Source organism: Callospermophilus lateralis, chromosome 2 (genome assembly GCF_048772815.1).
Source record: "Callospermophilus lateralis isolate mCalLat2 chromosome 2, mCalLat2.hap1, whole genome shotgun sequence".
Lineage (NCBI taxonomy): Eukaryota > Metazoa > Chordata > Mammalia > Rodentia > Sciuridae > Callospermophilus > Callospermophilus lateralis.
Genome location: NC_135306.1, coordinates 5436738 through 5457128, shown reverse-complemented (window position 1 = coordinate 5457128; position 20391 = coordinate 5436738). Strand labels below are relative to the sequence as shown.

The window sequence follows — 20391 nt, the reverse complement described above, 5'->3', positions numbered from 1 at the left end:
TAGGAGTGAGGCTGCGGGGGAGGGGAGGCCCTATTCACCGCTTCACGTCCGCTACTCCTCCGGGCAGCCCGGCAGCAGGCTGGGCTGGTCCCAAGTCACGTCTATTGAAGCTGGTCCAGCCGCCCGAGGTCCCACACCACATGGGCAGCGGGTCGCGCCTTTGTCCGCGCCGCAGGGGGCGCCCTGGAGCCCTGCACCGTCCTACGGGAACCCGGGATGGGTGGGACCGCACACATGGGCCCCAAGCAAGGAGAGAATTTCCAGGGCCACCGCGGGAATGGAGAAGAGAAAGACTGAGACTCGTCGAGAGAGAGACGTGGGTGGAGGAAGCTGAGAGTGTGTGAGAAAGCGGGAGAGGGTCTCAGAGCGCAGGCGAAAGAGGACATTGCGGAGGAAGGGAGGAGAGGTGGAGACGGGGTAGGGTGGGGGGCGGGGGACAAGAGGTAGGGACAGCGCGACGGCAGCAAGCGCACCCGGAGCGCAGAGAGCATACGGAAACCCGCGCAAGCAAGGACCGAGTCGCGGGAGGGGCTATCGAGAAGCCACCAAATGAGGAGGGACGGGCGTACGACGCAGGGGGGCGCGGGGGCCCCACTCCCGCCGCAGGGTTGGGGCGCAGGGGGCTGGGGACCCGGGTGGGGGTTCCGGGAGCGGCCACATTCTTCGCCTTTTTTCCTCGGGCTCATTCCGGTCGATCGATACCTGCACGGGACCTGCCCCCGTCGCTAATATCTTTTTAATGAGTTCGCGGGGCTTAAAGCCAGAGAGATCTGCCCTCCAGGGTGGATTTTCGCCCGGCAGATGTTTCGGGAGGAGGAGGCGAGCGGAGCCCCCGGGAGGGAGGAGACAAATCTCTCCCTCCGAGGGGCGAGGGCCGGAGACTTTCTTCTAAAGTTCAAAAGAAAGGGGCTTTCACTCAGCCCCCAAAAATGTATTTCTCCGCGGACAATGGGCTTCTTTCTGCGCCTCCCCAGGGCGGCGGGGCGGTAGGGGCGGGGATCCGTGCGCTTTGGCCCCGCCTGATCACTCGCGCCCCCAGGCACCGGGGCCCAGCCGCGGAGAGCGGGCGCAGGAGCCGGGAACCTGGCCTCCGCTCCAGACGTCCCACTGAAGTGCGTGTCCGGGCCTGAGAGGACTGTCGCGACGCACCGACGAGAACGAAAGTGCCCCGCGGCTGATCTGCCGAGACTGGGAGCCTCGGGCTGCTCCCAGCGCTCTGTGTCTCGTGGGTGCAATGCGGGGCCTGAATGGGTGCGCGCTGGGTCCTCTACCGGAGGCAGGATGCATCACTGAATGAGGACCACCGGCGGGTCCCCTCGGCGCTCCGCCCTGCGCTAGGCAACAAGTAGAAATTAGCAGGTGCCGGGCGGCCGCAGGGCCCCAGCCCCTCCTCGCGCATTCCGGCCCCCGCTATCCCTTTTGGTCGCCCCTGCTCTTCTCTTCCACACTGGCTCCCGAGTGTCCCCCAGTCCCTGGGTCTGTCGGCCTGCCTCTGCCTCCCTCTCTCCTACTCCCGTGGGCTAGGGGGGAAGGGGAACCGGGCTGTGAGGATGACCTCCGAAGAGCCGCGGCCGATTGATTCGTTCCGCTCGGAGCCGGGACCGGGGGCCCGGGCGGCAGCGGTGGCGGCGGCGGCGGGGATAAAGATGTTCTCCCTGAAAGGGGGAGGGGGCGCGGAGCGGGAAGCGGGGCCATTCACTCCTGGCCCGGCCCCTCGGGAAGCCCTGCTGAAGAAAGGGGGCCGAGGCCTATTCAAGCCCTACGAGCCGCCCACAATGGACCGATATACTGGGGGCTTCTCTATTAACGCCCATGAATATTAAAGAGATCGCGGAGCGGCGGCCCGTGGGCGCGAGGGTGGGGGGGCGCCTGCCAGCTCCGGCCGGCGGTCCAAGGGAGGGGTCTTCGGCGCGGGCACACACTGCGCCTGGGCCCTGAAGTAAACGACGCAGTTCACCCGCTGGAACCACTGGAACATGTGATGTTTCCCCTCCACATCACCACGCGAAGCGGACTCAGGGGCCTTGCTCCCCAATCCCAATGGTCCCTGAGGCTAGGAGCTCCCTTTCCTAGGGGCGCGCCCGGGAGAAGGTACTGCTAGGCCAGAAACTCAAAATGCGAAAGCGCCCTGGAGACGCCCCAGATCTGCCGGCATGCCTGCTGGAAGGTTGTTCTGACCTTTGCTTCTGGCCCTCCCTGCCTGCCAGGTTTGCTGGTTCCGAGCAGAGCAAGGGAATGGGACTCCTGGCCACTCCCTTGCATCTTCTGTCCTCAAGCTGGGATCTGGGACCCAAATACTGCGCCCCGGAATGGAAGGACGCACAGACCTGAGGGCTTTTCTCAGTGGGGAGCGTCATGGGAATGTCAAAATCCTCAAGATTTGGGGGAGGGGGAAGTGACCTCACCCAAAGAGAGGCAAGGTAGGAAGAAACCTCAGTCCACAAAGTACGACCCAAACCATGTTGCACAGACAGGAACACTGAGGCCCAGAGAGTAGAACGCACATCCGTTCTCGCGAGCCATGAAGTAGATTTCCGGCCTTGGGAGCCGAGAGCGCGTTTGCCAGCACTGCTCCCCGACGTAGTCTCCTTTCCTCTACCCTGGCGCATTCTCCTCTCCATTTAGTCTAGTAGAAGCCAAGGCCCAGGCGCCAGTCAGGTCTTCTTGCCATAAACCATAGGATTCTAATCGCCCCTTCAGATTTGAGCCCTCAGGAGTGAACTAGCGAGTCCTGCTGGCGGCATCCGGAAAGGAGTGGAGGTTCTGGGACCCTACCTTGCCGGCTGCGCTTGCTCCTCCGCAGGGCTGCCCTCTGCTGGCGCGGTGCCCGATGGTTCTGCTTTCTGCGGTGCCTGCCCTGGACGCCAGGCTATGGTGGATCTGGGTGCAGGGTCTGAAGACTCTCTGGGTGCCTTCCCTTCTCAATGTTCCCAGGCAGGACCGGAATGTCAGAGACCACTGGCCAAAACTGGAGTGCCTGGGCCTGGGATCCATGGCTGCCAGGTTGAGGCAGATTTAGCAACGACCCAGCGGGGTTTTTTTCCCAAAGGGTATTGAGACAGAGTCTGGCTTGTGGGAGTACAGGTCACCTTTCCTCCAACCAAGTTAGCGAACTTCAAGGAAGTTCTGAGTTGTTGGGAATGTCCAATTGAGACCTAATCTATGAGCCCAAACTAGCTGGGAAGGTGCAGAACACTTCCCTCTTGGGTGTCTTAAGTGAACTTCACAAATGTGGGGGTGGGAGAGCCAAGGACTTTGGCAGTTGAGGGAATGTTCCTAATGTCCCCCATCAGGAGGTGGGTCTGGGGCTGGGATCGGAGGGGGGCGTGTGGTTAATCCCAGAGGCAGCCAAGCCTGCAAGAAGTTGTGGCTTTCCCACCTTGGGTTGGGCTCAGTAACTCCGGTTTCAGGAGAGGTGATCCGAAGTGTCTTGTAAGCATCGGGCCAGAAAGTCTACTACTGGGGTGAAGTAGGAGAGGGGGAAAGGGAGGAAGGAGAAGTGGAGTGGCCGATGAGAAAGAGCTAGGAGCAAGGAGGAGAGAGGACGCAGCCGGCTTCCCCAGGATGTATCTCGGAGGCTGAGTCGCCAGCGAAGCCGCACCGCGACCCGTCGCCGCGCAGCTGGAGGCTTCGGAGGGCGTTCACTCTGAGGCTCCGCAGTTTCCACCCACGACAAGTCCAGGGACCCCTTTTGGGACTCATGGTATCCCGCAGGAAAGCCTTTTGCATTCAACTGGCAGGCAGTATGAATTTTGGTCAGCCGCTCCAGACCCCCCAACCTAGCCCCCCTGGGGCAGGAAGTCCGGCCGCCCACACAGCCATCTCACACTGGGCCAGCCCCGACGGCAGCAGGGGCCCAGCCCCGGCAGCCCTCAAAGTCGGAGATGTTTTGTACCCGACTGCGCGCACCGTGCAGGGCAGTTGGCGCGGCCCGTGTAAAGCGAAACCCCGGCTTCTGCAGCGCGGTCTGCGCAGATTAGCGCGGTCTGAGCAGGAGCTGCGGGCCGCTGGGCAACTATTGCAGCCGGGGGTGTGGAGCCCCGCGGAGAATGGGGTGTGGGAGAAAGGCGAAGCCCGGGTCCTGACCAGGGAGGGGAGCGCGGTGCTGGTCGAGCCGTGAGGGAAGGCAGTGTAGGGAAGGTGACGGCCGCGGCGGGATGGCGAGCAGGGATCTTGCCTGGACAGGAGGTGACGGCTGGGCCCACGGGGCCGAGGCCATGTGTCCCTTCCAGTTCTGTCCAGTCCCTGGAGTCCCTGAGAGCCTCGCCGCGCCCCTCCCCTGCTCCGACCCCTCCTCTATTCCCTGCGGGCTGAGCCTCCCTCCCGGCCTGGCGCTTCCCACGGGGAGAGGAGGAGGAAGAGGAGGGGGAGCAGGACCGGGAGGGGAGGGAGATGCGGAGGGGAACAGTTCGGAGCAGTCCTCGAGCCCCCGCCCCTCGCACTCTCGCAGCGAAGGCTCCTCAGAGCCAGGCCGGGTACAACAAGTCTGTCCTCCGACGTCAGGGGGTCATTAATAACCAATTAGGAGGGTCACTGCGGCTCCTATAAAGGCGCTGAGATTTTGCCAAGGGGAAGACGGTCCTGGCTGGGTGTGCGAGAGGCGAGCGTGCGTCCGAGAGCCCCTCGCCGGCGTTTCTCTGCATCCACCGCCTCCCACCTACCCCGCACCTCCCGCACCCGCCTCTGCCTCCACCCGCGCCTCTCCAGCCCTCTGCGCCGCCTCTGCCATCTCCGCAGATTTCTCTCTTCCTCTCTGCCTGTCTCCCCCTCGTTCACTTTCCTCCCAGCCACCCCCTCGTCACCCACTCCCTCCCGCATACTCCTCCTCCACATATTCTCCTTCTCCGTCTCAGCTCTTTCCTCGGATCCTCTGCTCCCCTCTCCACCGCCCACCTCCGCGCATCTGTCCGACTGCCCTTCACCGGCGCCGGCGAGCCCCGGGCCGCCCATGATGGGCTCCGTGCTCCCGGCTGAAGCCCTGGTGCTCAAGACGGGGCTGAAAGCACCGGGGCTGGCACTAGCCGAGGTCATCACCTCCGACATCCTGCACAGTTTCCTATACGGCCGGTGGCGCAACGTGCTGGGAGAACAGCTCCTGGAGGACAAGAGTCACCATGCCAGCCCCAAGACGGCCTTCACCGCTGAAGTCCTGGCGCAGTCCTTCTCTGGAGGTGAGTCGAGCCGTCGAGGCTGATCCCATGCCCTCCTCCCGGGGACCCCCAACCCCCAGGATGGCCACCACAGGAAGACAGCGGGGATACCAGACCTGGTGGCAGCTCAAATCAACCTGGGTGCTCCCGCCACTTAGTTTCCCCTGGTTAAACCAGGGCTCAAGCAGCGACGCCAGGGCGGGGCCGGGGTCAGCCCAGCGCCCAGCGCTCTCAAGGACCGGATCCCAGCCACAGGCCCCACCGCTCCGGCGCTCCCCGGCCCTTCTCTCCTCACCCCACCCTCCGCCTTGAGCGGGCGGTTCCCGGCATTTAAAGCCTTACTAGGCGTGTAATAGCAGTTGACTCAAAAAGAAGGGGTTTTAAATTCATTTAGTTAACTTGGGCTTGACCCCCGAAAGTTCCCACTTAAACCAAGAACTTTAAAAGGCAGCGGGGGCCGGGAGGGGGCCGAGGGCGGGCGGGCCGGGAGAAAAAGCCGCAGAGAGCTAGAGAGAGAAAGAGAGCGAGAAAAGTTTCTTTTCTTTAAGATGTCTCAAGTTCTTATTCCTCATTCATCAACCCACAAACAATATCTTTCCCCGGGCTCTGGCATCTCTGCGCGTCGCCCTCTCTTCCCCCTTTACGATTTCTGTTCCTCTCTTAATTTACCGTGAAGACTAATTCCACTTCCATTCACGCTATGTCAACCATCTAATCCCCCCTTTTTGTAAGGGGAATTCCTCGGCCCCTTTTAAACAAGTCCCCTCCGCATTGAGCTACAATTTACTGCTACAGCATTCTTCCAGGGCTAATGAATTTAGAATTAGCAATTTCTTTCGAATGGAGCCGAATGAATGCGATCACTTTAACAGCGTGACAAATTGCCAGCCGCGCCGCAACGGACACCGCTTAACCCCCCCTTTCAGCCGGTCCGCTCGCTGGGTATTTTCCCAGGTAGCTTAGAGGGGAACCTTGTAAGACATGGAGGCCGCCCCTGTATGCCTCTCCTCTCCCACCCCGGCCGCGGAGGCCCAACAGGGGGACCCTAGGGAGGTTGGGGGCCGCTGGCTCTTCCCTGCCGGGAGAGGTGACTTCAGAGCCGCCTGAGTCCAGCGCCGCCCTCCCTGGCACCCACAGCCTAGGAGCAGGGAGGGCTTGCCCGGGGTCACCCAGCCAGAGCCCAGCCCAGCCCTTCACTGTCAGTGTTTCTTTTCCGCCTCTGCGATCCTGGAGTCGGAGATCTGTCCTCAGTGCTGACCACGTCGGTCCGGGCTCCTCCGCCCGTGCCCTGTGCCTCTAAGCGCACTGCGCGTGAACTCACCGGCTGCGGCGCCTGGAGCAGGACCCGGCGAGAGTCCGGATTGGTCGTTACCTCCTCGCGGGACCAGGCCTCAGTTTTCCCGTCTGTAAACCCGAGTTCTGCAGTCGGCGCATTAGTTCTTAAACCTTTCCGAGTAGAGAATGTTTTGAGAATAAGTGGAAACTAAAAATTCGCTCTTAGAAAGGAACCCCAACGCACCACTTGCTTTCGAGGGTACCAAGGGTCCTTCGTTGCAAACAGAGGAGACTGATCGCTGAGCCTCTGCGCTTGCCCACTCCTCCATCACTGGAGAGATTTCTCCGCAGCTGTGGCCGCTGGGGTTGGCCGGGTTGGGCAGGACCTGGGTAGGGGTCCTGGGCCCAGAAGGGCTGGGCCTCCTCTGCGAAGGTTTTGACCAGATTCCTCTGCATCTGGCGGCAGAGGTGCAGAAGCTGTCCAGCCTGGTTCTACCGGTGGAGGTGATCATCGCCCAGAGTTCCATTCCTGGCGAGGGCCTTGGCATCTTCTCCAAGACGTGGATCAAAGCAGGCACCGAGATGGGCCCCTTCACAGGCCGCGTCATCGCTCCAGAGCACGTGGACATCTGCAAGAACAACAACCTGATGTGGGAGGTAAGAGTGGACTGGGGGAGAGGAGCCAGCCGTAGGCAAGGATTGCTGTGCGCTGTCCGCAGATAGGCTCTAGAGTCTGGCCCCATTGCTGCCCCTTTTCTTGTTGGGAGCTGAGGTCACTGGCGGCCTGGATGCCCCTGAGGAGGACCCTTAAAACCTCCGTGTGCATGGAGCTTTCACTTCCTGGGGGTCCCTCCCTGCAGGGCCCTGGGTAGGCCACAGTGAGGAAAAATCTGACCCTCCTTTCTCGCTCTAAACCGGAGTACCAGGATGTTGCCTCCATTTCACAGGGAGGGTCTGAGATGGAGAGTCCACCTGGGTCCTGAGGCCAGCTCAGAAGCCATCCCTGGGGAGGACTTCCCCACTACCCACATTCTTTCTCCGGCTACAGAAGTAGCAAGGGAATACCTTCAAGTCAAGCCCCAACCTGGGGTAAGGTGTCTGCAATGGAAAATGGCAGAAGTCTGTCCTTCTTAAGAACGGGCTTCCCCTCTCCAGGCAGAGTAACATCCAAAATGATGGTTGCTGATTGGCATTGAGTCGGTATCTGAATCCCTAGCTGGCAATTCATGGGGTATCTCAGCAGCCCTGTGAGTGATCGTCTCCTCTTTACTGACGAGAATTGAGGCTCAGAGGGGCTTCCATTCCAGGTCTCCTGACCCTACCCCACCCTCACAGTGTTAGATGCAGGGAGGGCCTCCCCTAGGACAAAGCCACTCCTGCAGTGATTCCTCCTTCTGGGGCCCTTACCTAGTAGAATTGAAAACCCCAAGGCCAGATGGTGCACTCCTTCCCTCCCTTATGGCTCCCCCAGGGTTCCACCTGGCAGATCCAATGAGGCAATCCTATAGCTGGTCACAGGAGCAGGAGGAAGGGAACAGGGGGGTGACCCAGAGACCTCTCCTCACTTAACTCCTTTCCTCTTGAGTCCTGGACCAGTGGTTATCTTTTCCAGTTGTGGCTGGGTAAGAAAGTCAAGGTGTAGTTTGACCTCTGAGTGCTCTTGGCAGCTCCCAGAAAAAGGCTTAGGCCAGACCAGTGCCACAGTGAGCCAGCCTTCCTCTCCAGGCTGCTGTGTCCCCCTCTTAGGTCCTGGCCAATGCTCCTCATTGCTCTGGGGAGTACCTCTGCATCCTCCAGAAGATCCCTTGGAATGATATCTTGGAGACCCCCTTTTTTCCTGAGGCTGGGGTGTAGCTGGCAGCAGGAGCATGGTGTGGTCAGCCTGTAGAGCCCTGGAGACCGGCTCCTGTTGACAACCTCTAGCCGGCTAGACTCAGGCCAATCACTGTGCCCCTTGCCTCCCCTTCCTCAGCTGGAAACAAAAGTGATGATAGCTTTTTCCACTTGCTGGGGCTGTTGTAAGAGTATGGCTGGCCTGGGGTTTGACCCTGACCACAAACCACACATGTGGCACAGCCCTGCCTCACCTGCTCCCTGCCCCACCTGCGCCCAGGTATTCAATGAGGATGGCACGGTGCGCTACTTCATCGATGCCAGCCAGGAGGACCACCGAAGCTGGATGACCTACATCAAGTGTGCCCGGAATGAGCAGGAGCAGAATCTGGAGGTGGTCCAGATAGGCACCAGCATCTTCTACAAGGCCATCGAGGTGTGTGTACTGTCTGTCGTAGTAGGAACCAGTGCGGGAACCCTATGGGGAGAGTGCAGGCAGCTGCCTTCTGGGACCACAGAGCACTGAGGGGCATTGACACAGGCCCAGCTGGTCCTGCATGGGCTGGAGGGTTGAAGTTCATGCATTATGGTCTCCAGGAGCATGTTCTGATGGGGGACTTTTTGCTGTAGATCAGAAAGGGTAGAGATTTCAATGTTGTGCCACTGTGAATGTCCCAGGTATCTCAATAGTGAGTTCTTGGGAATTGATTGAGGGCGTGCTGGGGTTCAAGAGTCATAGAGACACAGAGAGGGAGATGTGGAGGGGAGGGTGGGGAATGCTTTTGGGTGGGAGAGGGTGTATGCGTGCCCAGCATTTAGCTGAGCCTTGTCCCTTGTTCTGCATGCATGGCTCGCTAGTGACTTGTGGATCATATCTCGAGTGTCGGCGATAGCTCGCTGTGTCAGGCTTCTCCTAGACCCTGGATACGCATTATCACATCTAATCCTCACATGACCCTGCGGGGAGGATTGAGATTAGTAGAGTTTACAGACACAGAAACCAGGTCTCACTTGGCGGCAGCTGGGGGCTCTTGCAGGGACTCTGGGGGAAATGTCAGCACTAATGACTGTGCTGTGAGCGTTTTCAGAGAAGCAAGGAAGGTGGCAGATGGACAGATGCCCCTTTCCATGGTGTTCCAGGGGCTTTTGAAGGGGGTGAGGGCTAAGCCAGGAGCAGCACCTGGGAAAGGTCAGGAGGAGGATGGGAAAGGAGGTGTTCCTGGCAGGTAGGGAGATGCTGGGCAGGGGCAGAGAAGCTGAGGGAGTGTGGGTGGGGACGGTAATGCTTACTGTAGGGCAAGCAGAATGGTAGTAGCTGAGGTGGCTGCAGCCGGCATTCTCCCGGGTCAGTGTCCCTGGTGGGAAATTTGGTTCTGTGTCTGGCCCCAGAGAGTGGGATGGGCCTGAGTACTCTGTGGCATGGTGGGGGCTGTCCTATGACTCTTCTCTGGACCTCATGCTTCTGTTCCCACATGGGGGGCAAGCAAGGCCCTTTGGGATGGGGCTGAAGCTTGATTGAGATTTAGAAGTGGTCTGGAGGAGCCAGAGAAGGACTTCCCTTTAATCCCCTACCTTTGCTCTCTGGGACTCAGAACCTCAAGCTTTTTTAAAGATGCCCCAGGGTGCTCAGGCCTACTAGTTTCTGGGACTCATATTCTCTCTGAATAACCAGGTCCCAGGGACTCTCCAGGGATAACAGGACAGCCTTTGCTTGGGCCTGGTGTGACCAGGAACTGAGTCCCAGCTTAGAGGTGACCCTCAGTGGACCAGAAAGAGAGGGTAAATGTAAAGATGAACAAACAGGTCTTCCACAGGAGCCCCGAGAGGAGAGCTAGGATGGATGGGGGTGGGTATCAGGAGAGACCCAGGCAGGACAGGGGTTGCTCCTGTGACCATCCTGCTGGAACACTACCTCCTAGCATTGGTTTCTGGAGCAGCTGAACCCCACTTTTTTCAGAGTGTATCCTCCTGAGCACTCACATCTTCCCAAGGCTCCCTCTTATTCTATACACTGCCACAGTCACCCCTCTCCCAGCCCTGACGTAGGAGGGCCGCACAGTCATCCTGCCCCACTCACGAAGACACATGCATGTAAATACGGGACACTGGCCAGCAAGGCCTGTTCCATTCTGGCCAGAGGACTCCTGGCTGGTGCAGACATGGGGTCTGAGTCTCACGTTGCTGTGCGGGAGCAGGAGGTTCAAATAGGGCCCAGACACACGAATAGACGTTTGTACAGAAACGCAGAGTCCGAGGGCTAAGTGGCTGACGGATATCTCCAGGGAGGGATTGGAATTTATATGATCAGGGGGAAAGTTCATCTACATTTAATCAGAAATTTAAGTTGATGCAAGGATATGATGTATATATGATATGGATGCTGCAGATAGGTTCCTCTGATGTGGCTATTAATGCTTTTTAGGGCCAGACAGACTACTAAAAAGGAAAAAGGAACTGTTTGAGAGAGGGAGGGACAAGGAAATACAGAATGCCCTAAATTACTTTTCAATGAATGAAGTTGGGCACTTTTTTCAAGATAGCAATTTTCTCAAACCATTTTGTCAAATTGTCAGAGTACACTTACCAGATCAATTGTGTGTCAGGCTACACATGACCACCATCGGGGCAGGGCCGAGGCGCAGCACTCACGAAGCCCTACTGGACATATCGCTGCCACCCAGGCCACTCCCCAGATGTCTCTGGAATAAATCAGCTGTTTGTTCTGTGAGGATGTGGGGTTAGCCAAGGAGAAGGACCTTTGCTGTGATCTGTTTTCTTAATCTTTCTGCCACTCACTAGTGCTATTTATATTTCATAACACTAACCCGCTACTTGCCAAAAAGGGGGAAGACATCTTTAGTCAATAAGCACAATATACTATTGCTGCACTAAGACTTTCCCAAACAAAATCATGGCCCTCCCAAAGGAGACAAAGGCTGTGGGGTTTCCAAGCACAGGTGAATCTGTGGGAAAATTTTGCATCTGGCTGAATCTATTCAGGTGTTATTCTTGCCTGGGCTTACTTCCCTGGGCTTACTTCAGTTACAGGAACTTATTCCAGCCTCTGGTGCCTAAAATGACCTTTCTAGAAAATGCCCAGTGCATAGCAAGAGGAACTAAATGTTGAATGCCTTTCTGCAGGTGATGGGGGTCAAGTCAAAAGAGGTACCCACAGGAACCCTATTCTTCCAGAACATGACTGACTGGCCCAAGAAGCAAGACTGACCTCAAAAGTCAGCACTAAGGCTGGGGCTGTTGTTTAGTGGTAGAGTGCTCGCCTAGCACTTGTGCGGCCCTGGGTTCGATCCTCAGCACCAATAAAAATAAATTAATTAATTAAGTATTGTGTCTATATACAACTAAATATATATATTTAGTTGTATATATATTTTATTATAATATTATAAAAAATATATATTTTTATAATATATATATATATATATATATATATATATATATATTTTTTTTTTTTTTTTTTTTAAAGTAAGTACTAGGGGACTGGAGCTGTAGCTCAGCCGCAGAGTGCTTGCCTAGCACATGTGAGGCACTGGGTTCAATCCTCAGCATCACGTAAAAATAAACAAATAAAATAAAGGCACTCTGCCCATCTACAACTACAAAAAAATTAAAATAAAAAATAAAAAAAGTCAGCACTAGAAAATAATTTAGAAATAAGTTGTTACCATTTTGGATTTTTCTCACCAGAAAAAAAAATTCTGGATCTTTTCCTTCCCTACCTTTTGACGAACTATTGTGTCCTGAAATGTAGATTTTTCTTTCCTGCTGTTTTCCTTCTCATCTCAGGCAGTTGAACTTTTAATTTCTTCCCAGAGTCCCATCTCTCTTTTCTTGGATCTATGGGGACAAATGCTATTTTCCTTTTGACCTTGCTCATTGGTGGATGCACTTAAATTGCTCTGATTAGTAATAGTTAGCATCACTAATAATCGAATAATGTTACCATCTGTGGAGCATTTACTATCTGCTGGCACTGTCCTAGGTCCTTTTTAAAAGGTCTTAGAAACTTTTTTGGGGGGTGTGCTGGGGACTGAGCCCAGGGCCTTGTGCAATCTACTACTGAACTACTCCCCAGCTATGCACTTTTTAAAAATATAATCTGGTCAGCCCCATGAAGTGCTATTACTATCCCCATTTCATTTTATCTCATTTATTTTGAGTTCTAGTGATTAAACCCAGGGCTTGTGCATGCTAACCAAGCACTCTACCACTGAGCTATACCACAGCCCACTCTCCCCATTTTAATGAGGATGAAACTAAGGTTTGGAGATTATGGTGAAGGCTGAGCTGTGATTAGAACCAGGGCTTTCTGGCTGCAGAGCTGGTCTTGATCGCCTGGCTGTGTGGCCTCCCTGGCCAATATCTATTTGCTGGAACTCTATTAATTGGTGTGTCAGGACATCTGTGTACAATGGAAATTGATGTTCGGCCAGATGACACTGAGATCCTTCTACGCCAGGGCTTCTACCCATGCGGGGAAGGGGAGGGCCTCGGAGTCTCCTGGGAACATATTCAATGGTGTGTCATGAATTTGTATTAGGAAAACAAACCTCAAAGCCTATTATTTCCAATTTAAGCTAAAAATGCAAAAAGTGGAGCAGGATAAACTGGACTGATCAGGAAGGTTCCAGAGAATAAGCTCAGAAGTCTTAAAATTTGTCAAAACAAGATTCGGGTATAGACATTTCTCCCAAAGTTTTAGGATGTGGATTGTACACCAGGACTGGTTCTCTGGGGATTGCTTTAATCAGGGTGTGTCTGAGCTAATTTCTGCTCCCCAGAAAGGAAAATGACTGACTGATTCTGGTTCTCTGAGCCCCAGACATTCTGGCTTGGACCAGCCTGAGCGTCAGCAGTGGGAGCACTCACAGGCCCTTGCAGGGGACCTAGGCACTCCCTGCACTTAGTCGGTGGGATATTGAAAGCCTCTGGACAGTAGTTCCAGGATCTTGGACTAGAAGCTGAAGGTTCCAGGGCCTCCTGGGCTTGATCACAGGAGTTCGTTGGATGCGGGATGCCTGGAAGCAGTTGGAGCCCAGAGGCGAGGGTCCAGGACCCTGAAGGACAGAGGAACTCCTGGTTCCCCTTCTCTGTGCAGATGGGCTGCCTCCCTTAACCCTCCGAAGATGGCTTGCAGCTGTCTGGGGAATGTGTTATGCTCAGTTCCCGTAGGTTCTTTTTTTAATTTTTTAATTTTTTTAGTTCTAGTTTTGAGCACAATATCTTTATTTTTATTTTTTTATGTGGTGCCAGACATTGAACCCAGTGCCTCATGCATGTGAGGCAAGCACTCTATCAGTGAGTCACAACCCTGGTCCCCCGTAGGTTATTTGTAATAGATTTTCCTTCTTTTAAAATTGTGGTTTTGTTGTGTGTGTGTATAAGAAACAGATGTGCACATTACTTTTTTAAAAATCAGATGAATCAAGTAAAAGTGACATCACTCTATCCCAAGATGCTTCTCTGCTCAAACCTCAAATCAGCATTTTTTTCATATCAAATCCTTCTGGGGAAAGACACCTAGAGAACCAGCGGCAGCAGCTGGGCATCCAGAGTGGGAGGGTTACTATTATCTACCCTGTTGCATGCTTATACATTTATGCCCATGTGCTTTAACTGTTAGGTTAATGAGTAAAATTAATTTTAGTACATTAAAAATATTCTAGTAAAAAATGAGTCACCTTATACTACACCTTCCCATTGAACTGCTTATTTTAAATATTATATTATAAACAATAATTTTGAATAAGAATATTCGAGACTTGAGCCAGGCACCGTGCATGTACCTGTCATTCCAGTGACTCAGGAGGCTAAGGCAGGAGGATCTCAAGCTCAAGGCCAGTCTGAGAAACTTAGCAAAAACCTCACTTTCAAAAAGAAAGAAAGCAAGCGCGGGGGGTGGGGGTTGGTGCTAGGGAGGTAGCTCACATGGCTGGGGTGCTCCTGAGTTCAATTCCCAGCACTGAAAAACAAAAAAATCAAGATATGTACAAGCCAAGATGTTCTGCTCTTCATCCACCATTCCCATTGTTATTATTTTTATTACATTTATTTTGCATTTAATAATAGTTTTTATTTTCAACTAAAATGGAAAGGCCAGTGTCAACTTAATAACTGATTCCGGACCACGGGACTGAGACATCACTCAGGGCATCATCAGCTGAGGCTGGCCCCACCTCCCTCCCACAGCTGTCCTGGAGGGGCGGGCTTCTATCCCTGGGAGATGGAGCCAGGAACTGAGACACGCTGGTTGGGGACTACTGTTCTTGAGGCATTTGGGCACATGGAAAGCAAAGTCCCTAGTCACCCTGAGCTTTCACTGTGTGAACAGCCCCACACCACCTTGCAGGCTCTGTGGGCACTGCTGCAGGGACATGATGTGCCAGATCACTGCCAGCCTCTCTGAGATGGGTGAGTCAGAGAAAATAATAACTGGCCCTTCCGTGTCTTCACTGTGCAGAGCTTTATTGCCAGCGGCCTTGTTGCCCCAACAACCATGCAGGGAGGCTGGGGCAACAAGACTGTCCTTATTATACATACAGTGGAGGAAACTGATATCCCATGACATGAAGCTGCCGGCCAAAGTCACTCACTTAGCAGGTGGGGAGTCTGAGTGGACCCTGCCATGTCCGGCTCCAGGCTCAGCCCAAACCTCTTGTCTCTGGATGGCACGTGCAGTTGGTTTGGGGAGCTGACTATCTAGAGGAAGCCCCAGGCTGTTGGTTCAGGTTTCTGCTGAGACTTGAAGCCAGGGGATGGGATAATGTTGGAGGTAACTTACAACCAGAGTCATTGGGTTGGGGGACCTAATGCCATCCTCATTTTAGGAGACAACCTTATAAAGGCAGAGTGACTTGCCCGAGGTCATGCAGGGACCCAGTGACTTAGAGCCCATCTGCACCATCTTGTAGAGTAGCTTCTTATACAAAGCATCTTAATTATTGTGGGTTCTATCACCCACTTTTCTGATGGTTCAAAAACCTCTTTCTTGTTCTTTTTCTTTTTTCTTTTTTTTTTTTAATATTTATTTTTCAGTTTTCTGGAACACAACATTTTTGTGTGTGGTGCTGAGAATCAAACCCGGGAACCCAGGCCGCACACATGCCAGTCGAGCGTGCTACCGCTTGAGCCACATCCCCAGCCCTCTTGTTCCTTTTCTAACATGGGCCTCCAACTCTGACCCAGTGGCCTCTTGAACAGTAGCCATGACCAGAGAGGCTACAGTGACGCTGGCTGTGGTGCCAAAATCTAAACTGCCTGCTTTCTTTGAAACTCTACCTAATTTCCCTTGGTTTCCACATTTAATCCCATGCAATCACGGTAGGTGTGGTACTCTCTGCTGGTATCTTGTCACTCACTGGTCATGGGCTGCGATGCCCTGTGATTGAGTGGGAAAGGGCCTGGTGGCCCTGGGCTGTCTCAGGAGGATACAGTTGCCCAGGCCTCTCATGCCTCCCTGCCCCCACTCCTCCTCTCCTGCTCCCTCCTTTCAAGGTCAAGCACAGAGCTTGCTGTGATGGTCTGAGGGTCTTCTGGGCTCTGAGCAGAGGAAGGAAGACAAGGTGAACCCAAGGGTTCTGAGTGTGGCAGGGCTCTGCAGGCTGGACCCAGTCCGAAGAGGAGGGGGCCTACTCCCTGGCCATGAAGACCAAGGGGGGCTTCAGACACCCCTATGTGGAATTCTATGTAATTTTTTTTTGTGCTTCAACTAAAAGAGGACCCACCAGGAAGACAAAGCAGCTGTTGTCTGGGGCTGTTCCTCAGGGAATCCCAGGGCACGTGCCATAGCAATGTTTCTAAGGCCAGTCCTCAGGAGAATGATGGGCTGTCCCTTCTCTTGTGTGTCTGACCGGGCTGGGGCTGAAGGCCCCCGACTCGGGAAAGGTAACTGGCTTTCACCAAAGGCCAAGAGGGCCCCTGGGGATGGCCCCCTGTGCTGATCAGGAGCAGGCCTGCTGGTCTCCCTGGTTAGTCAACAGCCATTTCCTGTGCAGGTCTTCCCCTGAGAGCAGCTGAGTCCTATCATCACTTCTTGGTCATGGACCTAGAACATGCTGAAATAGACTTCGTGTAAGGCTGTGTGTACCCTGGTGCTTCCTGAGGTGGAGGCGTTTGTCAACCTGAGTTTCTTTTTTAGCATCTGCCAAATGCCTGGAGCCATGCAGGGTCCTGTGCTGGGCAGGGGAAGTAGGTGTGATGTGCTGCTGTCTGTGGGTGCTCAGGATTAGAGATGTTTCCAGAACATTATCAGACAGGGTGTAACCAAGCACCACAGGGCGCCCTCCAGCCCACGCTCCTCCTCCGAAACATCTGGCTCAGCCCTGCAGCGCTGGGCTGGCTGTTTTCCCTGGGTAAGAAATGAAGTTTCCTGGCTTCCATCTTCTGTTACTTCTATTCGCTGTGAGGTTTCTGTTGCTTGAACACTTTGGTGCGGTGGGGTTAGGACAGAGATGGGAGGTTCACGCAGGGAGAGGGAGCCGAGGGCTGTGATGTCCCGGCACCTGCCCAGTCTGTGCAGCTTGCTGGGGCAGATCAGTGGACACGGAGCAGGTGTGGCATTCTAGGGGCTGAGGCTGGATGCACATCTCCTGGCCGTGAGGGGATGTTTAGAGACTTCTGCCTCCCACTCCCCAGCTGCTGCCTCCCTGACCTCTCACCTCCATCCCTACAGATGATCCCTCCGGATCAGGAGCTGCTGGTGTGGTATGGAAACTCCCACAACACCTTCCTGGGCATCCCAGGTGTACCAGGACTGGAGGAGGAGCAGAAAAAGAACAAACATGGTAGGTATTCCCCACGGAGCCACAGAGACAAGACCCATCAGAGCATCCCTCCACTAGGGGGAAGGAAGGGGCAGGGAGCCTCCTGGGAACCTGGTTCAACCTCACCAGCATCCAGCAGATGGGACCTACTGACCCAATGGGCCTGGTGTTCCTGGAATGCCCACCATGGTCCAAGTATGGGTGGAAGACAATCCTCTTGCTTTCTGACCAGAATAGGTTGTCTGGGGGCAGGTGCAGGTGCAGGTGCAGGTGCAGGAGACCCCAGAGAGGTGATGGGATATGGCAGGAGAAATGGACAGGGCAGCAGGAGGCTGTATTGAGTTCCAGTTCTGCTGTTCAATCTTGGGAATGGCTCTGTGCCTCAATTTCCTCATCAATAAAGAAAAGGTGTTGGGCAAGGAGATCCCGAAGTTCCCTTCCAACTCTGTACACATCCTGTCCTGCCTGGTTCCTTGTCCAGGAACAGAGTAGCTACTCAGAATGAACTGCTGGAATGAGGGCAGGGCACACAGCCTGACTCCAGGGACAGTGCCCATCACAACAGAGCTCATTAGCTTGAGATTTTTGTTGTGCCAAGCTTTGGACTAGCCCTGGTTTCCTTGGGTCAGAAATGAAAATCTTTGATGAGCATCATTCCACTGGGGGCTTACAAAACCCTTGTGAAATTTGATTATCCCTAATTTTAGGTGATGACTTACGGCTCACTATGTTTATGGAACAATTGTTCTGCAGCTAATGCTTTACAAACATTAATTTCTGATTCCTACCACCGACTTAATGGGGTTAACGCTATTACTACCTCCATTTCAGGGATGGCAAAACTGAGGAGCAGTTCATGGGTACAGAGGGCACTCAGTAAATATTTATGAGATGAATAAATGATTTTTCTCGGCGGGGTGTTTCCTAGTTGCTATCCTTTATACCGTAAGCCAGGTCATACATAGGCTGAGGTTGGTAAAGAGCTTAGCACAGAAAAAATTTAATCGACAGTTTTCCTACTCATTTCAGGAAATCGCGCCTAGCTGCAGAGACAGTACCAGGTTCCCATATTAGGGATGAGTAAGTTCAGGTTTAGTGAGGCTGAGTCGCAAAGTCCCCTTGGTCTCCCAGCGTGATCTGACATCCAGCTCCCATTTGACCCAAGCCAGGCCCTTAGCTGGCCCTTAAGTCGGTCGGCAGCGCAGGGCTCAGTCAGCCCTGACCCACGCAGCGCCGGAGGCTGCCGGGCAGTGGGTGGGGAGGGCGCGGAGAGCCTGGGGCGGACGCGGGTTCTAACGGGGCTGCTCCTCTCTTCTCCCCTCCCCGCCCGCCCCGTCGGCCCCGCGCCCCGCTCGCGCGGCCAGAGGACTTCCATCCAGCGGATTCGGCGGCTGGAACCGCGGGCCGCATGCGCTGCGTCATCTGCCACCGCGGCTTCAACTCGCGCAGCAACCTGCGCTCGCACATGCGCATCCACACGCTGGACAAGCCCTTCGTGTGCCGCTTCTGCAACCGTCGCTTCAGCCAGTCGTCCACGCTACGCAATCACGTGCGCCTGCACACGGGCGAGCGCCCCTACAAGTGCCAGGTGTGCCAGAGCGCGTACTCGCAGCTGGCCGGCCTGCGCGCCCACCAGAAGAGCGCGCGCCACCGGCCGCCCAGCGCAGCGCTGCAGGCGCACTCGCCCGCGCTGCCTGCGCCGCATGCGCACGCGCCCGCGCTCGCCGCCGCCGCCGCCGCTGCCGCCGCCGCGGCGCACCACCTGCCGGCCATGGTGCTGTGAGCGCCGCTCCCGCTCCCGCCCCGCGCGCCCCCGGACCTCCGCCGGGCGGGCCTCCCGGCTCTGCAGACTTGACCCCCTCGCCGTACGCCGCCGCGGGCACGTCCTCGCCCGTCGTAGCTGCGCCCCAGAAGTGACCCCCGGAACACTCTTCGCCCAGTTTCTCAATGAGGACGTGAGGGGCGACGTCCCTTTTCCAGGCCACCTGGCTGGTGCTGGTTGCTTGGCCGCGCCTCCTCTTGGGAGGGGTCTCCATGCCCGGCCTCACCCCGGAGTCCCTTCTGTGGTCAGTCCAAGCGGGCATCGCTCTGGTGGGTGGCAGAAGAGAGGACCGAAGAGAAGAGAGGACTCAGCTCCCACCGTCCTCACACAGAGCCCCACGCTTCAGAGTGAAGTGAGAGCCACCATCTCTGCCTTCTGGGATCGGGGTCCTGGGGTGTCCGGAGTCAAAGACACAATCTTGAGATTTGGGAGCTATTGGGGCCCGGGGGCAGCCAGCAGTGACCCGGAGAGATCTGAGATTTCTGGGCCCTTCTTTCCTGTAGGCCACCTTATCCCGAACGTGGCTCCTGGGGATGAATGAGGCACGAATACTTTGCAGTGTATAAGCGGGATAAGAGTGCAGGCACTGCGAATCCACTGTAGGGCCTCTGAGCGAGACAATACCCTGTCCTCTTTGGGCCTCACTTTCTCCATCTGTAAAATGAGGGAATTGGACCAGCCTCCTGTTCAGCTCTGATGTCAAGCTTGGGAAAGGAGAGGTACCCACATCCTTACCCCTTCGCGCACCCTCCAGCAAGAGCAGGGCAAGACTGCGTTGACTAGGTTGACTTCTCTGCGGGTGAAGCAGTTCCGAGCTGCGACGGATCCCAGGGGTTGCGCCCCGCCTGCCCACACTTTCCCTGCTACCTGCCCATGTTTTCTCCAGCTCCGGCCGTGGGCGCCCTCTGGTGTCGTCTCATACCTTGCAGAATTCCCGTAGGGGGTTTTGTAAAAAAAAAAAAAAAAAAAAAAAAAAAAAAAAACTATAATATTAATAAAAAGTATAAAGTGTATAGAGTTTTCAATAAACCGTGTTCTAATTCCAGAAAATGGTCACTTTAACTTTGTAAATATTTATCTTAAAATGATATTTACAAACTGTGATATATATTATTTGATTGTACATGTACAACTGTAAATACATTTGTACCTCTCTTGTATTCTAAAATAAAAATTACTTGAAACATTTATCACCTGGCATCTGAGTGGGTGATTACTTCTGTCTTCATGAGAAGGAAACATAGAAAGTGCTCAGAAGCTGGAAAGGGGGTTGGTGAGGTTGTTCCACTTACTGGGGCTGTAATCCACCATTGTGCTCTTGGTGTCACACTAGGGGCAAAGCCCAAAGAGAAGGGCCCCAGTGCACATCTGGAAGTCATAGAAGGGATCTGGCAGATTTCTCTTGGCTTCCAGCTGACTCACCTCATTTATTATTTTCCCAAACACTTGTTTTTTTTTTTTTTTTGTTTGTTTGTTTTTAATTTTTATGACCAAATTAAAGGGGTTCAGGGAACCAATGGGGATGGACCAA

The 20391-nt window shown here is 54.7% G+C and overlaps 1 protein-coding gene across 1 annotated transcript; it reads left to right on the top strand.

Moving 5' to 3' along the window:
• Nucleotides 1-4948: 4948 nt before the first annotated feature.
• Nucleotides 4949-18821, top strand: Prdm12 (PR/SET domain 12). Its single transcript, XM_076843078.1, has 5 exons — nucleotides 4949-5171; nucleotides 6892-7082; nucleotides 8539-8694; nucleotides 16948-17059; nucleotides 18403-18821. Exons 1-5 carry the CDS (start codon nucleotides 4949-4951, stop codon nucleotides 18819-18821), a joined length of 1101 nt encoding a protein of 366 aa, XP_076699193.1.
• The last annotated feature ends 1570 nt before the right edge of the window (nucleotides 18822-20391 follow it).